Raw genomic sequence first — 1,739 nt, forward strand, 5'->3', positions numbered from 1 at the left:
TCCCTCTCAGGGCTCGAATTCTACATGGCAGGATCCTAGCCTCCATTATAACGAGACGATGGCCACGAACATGGTCTACTATGCTGCAGCCGCCTACTATTGTAGAACATCCGCCTGCGAGACATGGGCATGCGGGTAATTATCGACTTGTCAGGTCTCGGTTATCAAAGGGCTCCATTGTCGAGAAGGACACATTGTCCTACTTGTCACGTCTACTATCTTATCTAAACACCGTGCTCCCGGGCTTTCCTTCCCACTCAGATCCTGTGCGCGGTTCCCAAACATGACAGTGCGTCGTGTCTCTGCGGGATTCGGCAATGGTTATGTGGGTTATGATGCAAAGGAAGGTAATATCCATGTGTAACTTGCGAAAGCCCGACCTGGCATTTTTGACGCACTTATTACCCGAAAAATTACTCTTCTCTTCCTGCGGCTGGCGGGATCCAGGCGCGATCGTTGTGGCGTTTGCCGGTACGGATTCGAGCAGCATCGAAAACTGGATATCTAATTTGGATGCTTTCAAGACAGACTACACTGTAGGCTCTTGCGAGGTAAAGGTTATCTTCTAAGAAATGAAATGAGATAGGCATTTCCTTCTTTAGTAAGAGATGGTGATCGGAACCCGCGGAGAGGAGAAAAGCAACACATAGACTAACAGACAGTCGTGGAGAAACGTTATTTGAAACCGCCTAATATCATGGACGGTACCACGGAGAGAAAAACAAGAAATGAAATTCGCATATTAAACTTATCATACCCCATTTCGATTCATAGGATTGTGAGGTCCACGACGGATTCATGAGCAGTTACGCAGGAATCTCTGCTGATGTAAGACTTTTCGTTGGCGAGCTGCTGGCGACGCACGTCGATGCACCCATTTGGATAGCTGGTACGCGAGGATGGGTAGTTCATAGAAGATAGGCAGTCGATAGAGCCAGCCAGGACAACAGAGGGACAAGAGACCAAGGGACTCCAAGAGGCCACCCGAAACACTTCATTCGATGAGTTCTTCCAGGCCTCCATGTTATGTCACCTTGTTCCTCTCTTGTCATGGCTCATTACACAGGCCACTCTCTTGGGGGAGCAATCTCAGTCCTTTGTATGGCAGACTTGATGAGTCTTGGGCATAATGTACAGCGAGTAATGACATTTGGCCAGCCTCGCGTGGGCAATGACCAGGTAAGACATAGATACGACGTGAGGCACCCTGACCACCACATAGACGTTGTTCGTTTCAAAGCAGTTGGAAACACAACTCAAATCCCCACGTCACTCTTCCCATTCCCCAAGTTTGCATCCTTTGTCACCACGCTAGCAGAGTCTCTTGAGTTTCCCCTTTTCCGGCTTGTCCACAATAGGGATCCCGTCCCTCACTTGCCCCTCATGAGTAAGTGTCAGGTACAAGGAGTTCAAGGGAAAACAGAACTAGGCCAGATAGAATCGACACGAGCATAGCCGTGAGGGTTGAAGATGTTTGATTTCCTTCAATAACTTCATCCGATCGTGCTCGTTCATTTCTGCCTTTCTCCTTCCCTATGATTTCCAGTCATGGGCTTCGAGCACAGTCCCTTCGAAGTATTTTACACAGAAGCAATGACATCATATGTCATTTGTGATGCCTCTGGTGAGGATGCTTCTTGCTCAAATCAATTTCCGCTATCAACTGAGGTTGTGGATCATGGAACCTACCTTGGTACGTGGTAACTCGGTAGTCATCGCAGGAGAGCAATGTTTCCCTT

At 48.2% G+C, this 1,739-nt stretch overlaps 1 protein-coding gene across 1 annotated transcript; it reads left to right on the top strand.

Annotated features, from left to right (window-relative positions):
- Nucleotides 1-283: 283 nt before the first annotated feature.
- On the top strand, nt 284-1,688 carry NGA_0719100 (lipase family protein; the record flags this gene model as incomplete). Its single annotated transcript, XM_005852306.1, has 5 exons — nt 284-347; nt 448-536; nt 775-889; nt 1,109-1,179; nt 1,547-1,688. 5 exons carry the CDS (start codon nt 284-286, stop codon nt 1,595-1,597), a joined length of 390 nt encoding a protein of 129 aa, XP_005852368.1. The 3' UTR covers nt 1,598-1,688.
- Nucleotides 1,689-1,739: the final 51 nt, after the last annotated feature.

Source organism: Nannochloropsis gaditana (genome assembly GCF_000240725.1).
Source record: "Nannochloropsis gaditana CCMP526 unplaced genomic scaffold scaffold1473, whole genome shotgun sequence".
NCBI lineage: Eukaryota > Eustigmatophyceae > Eustigmatales > Monodopsidaceae > Microchloropsis > Microchloropsis gaditana.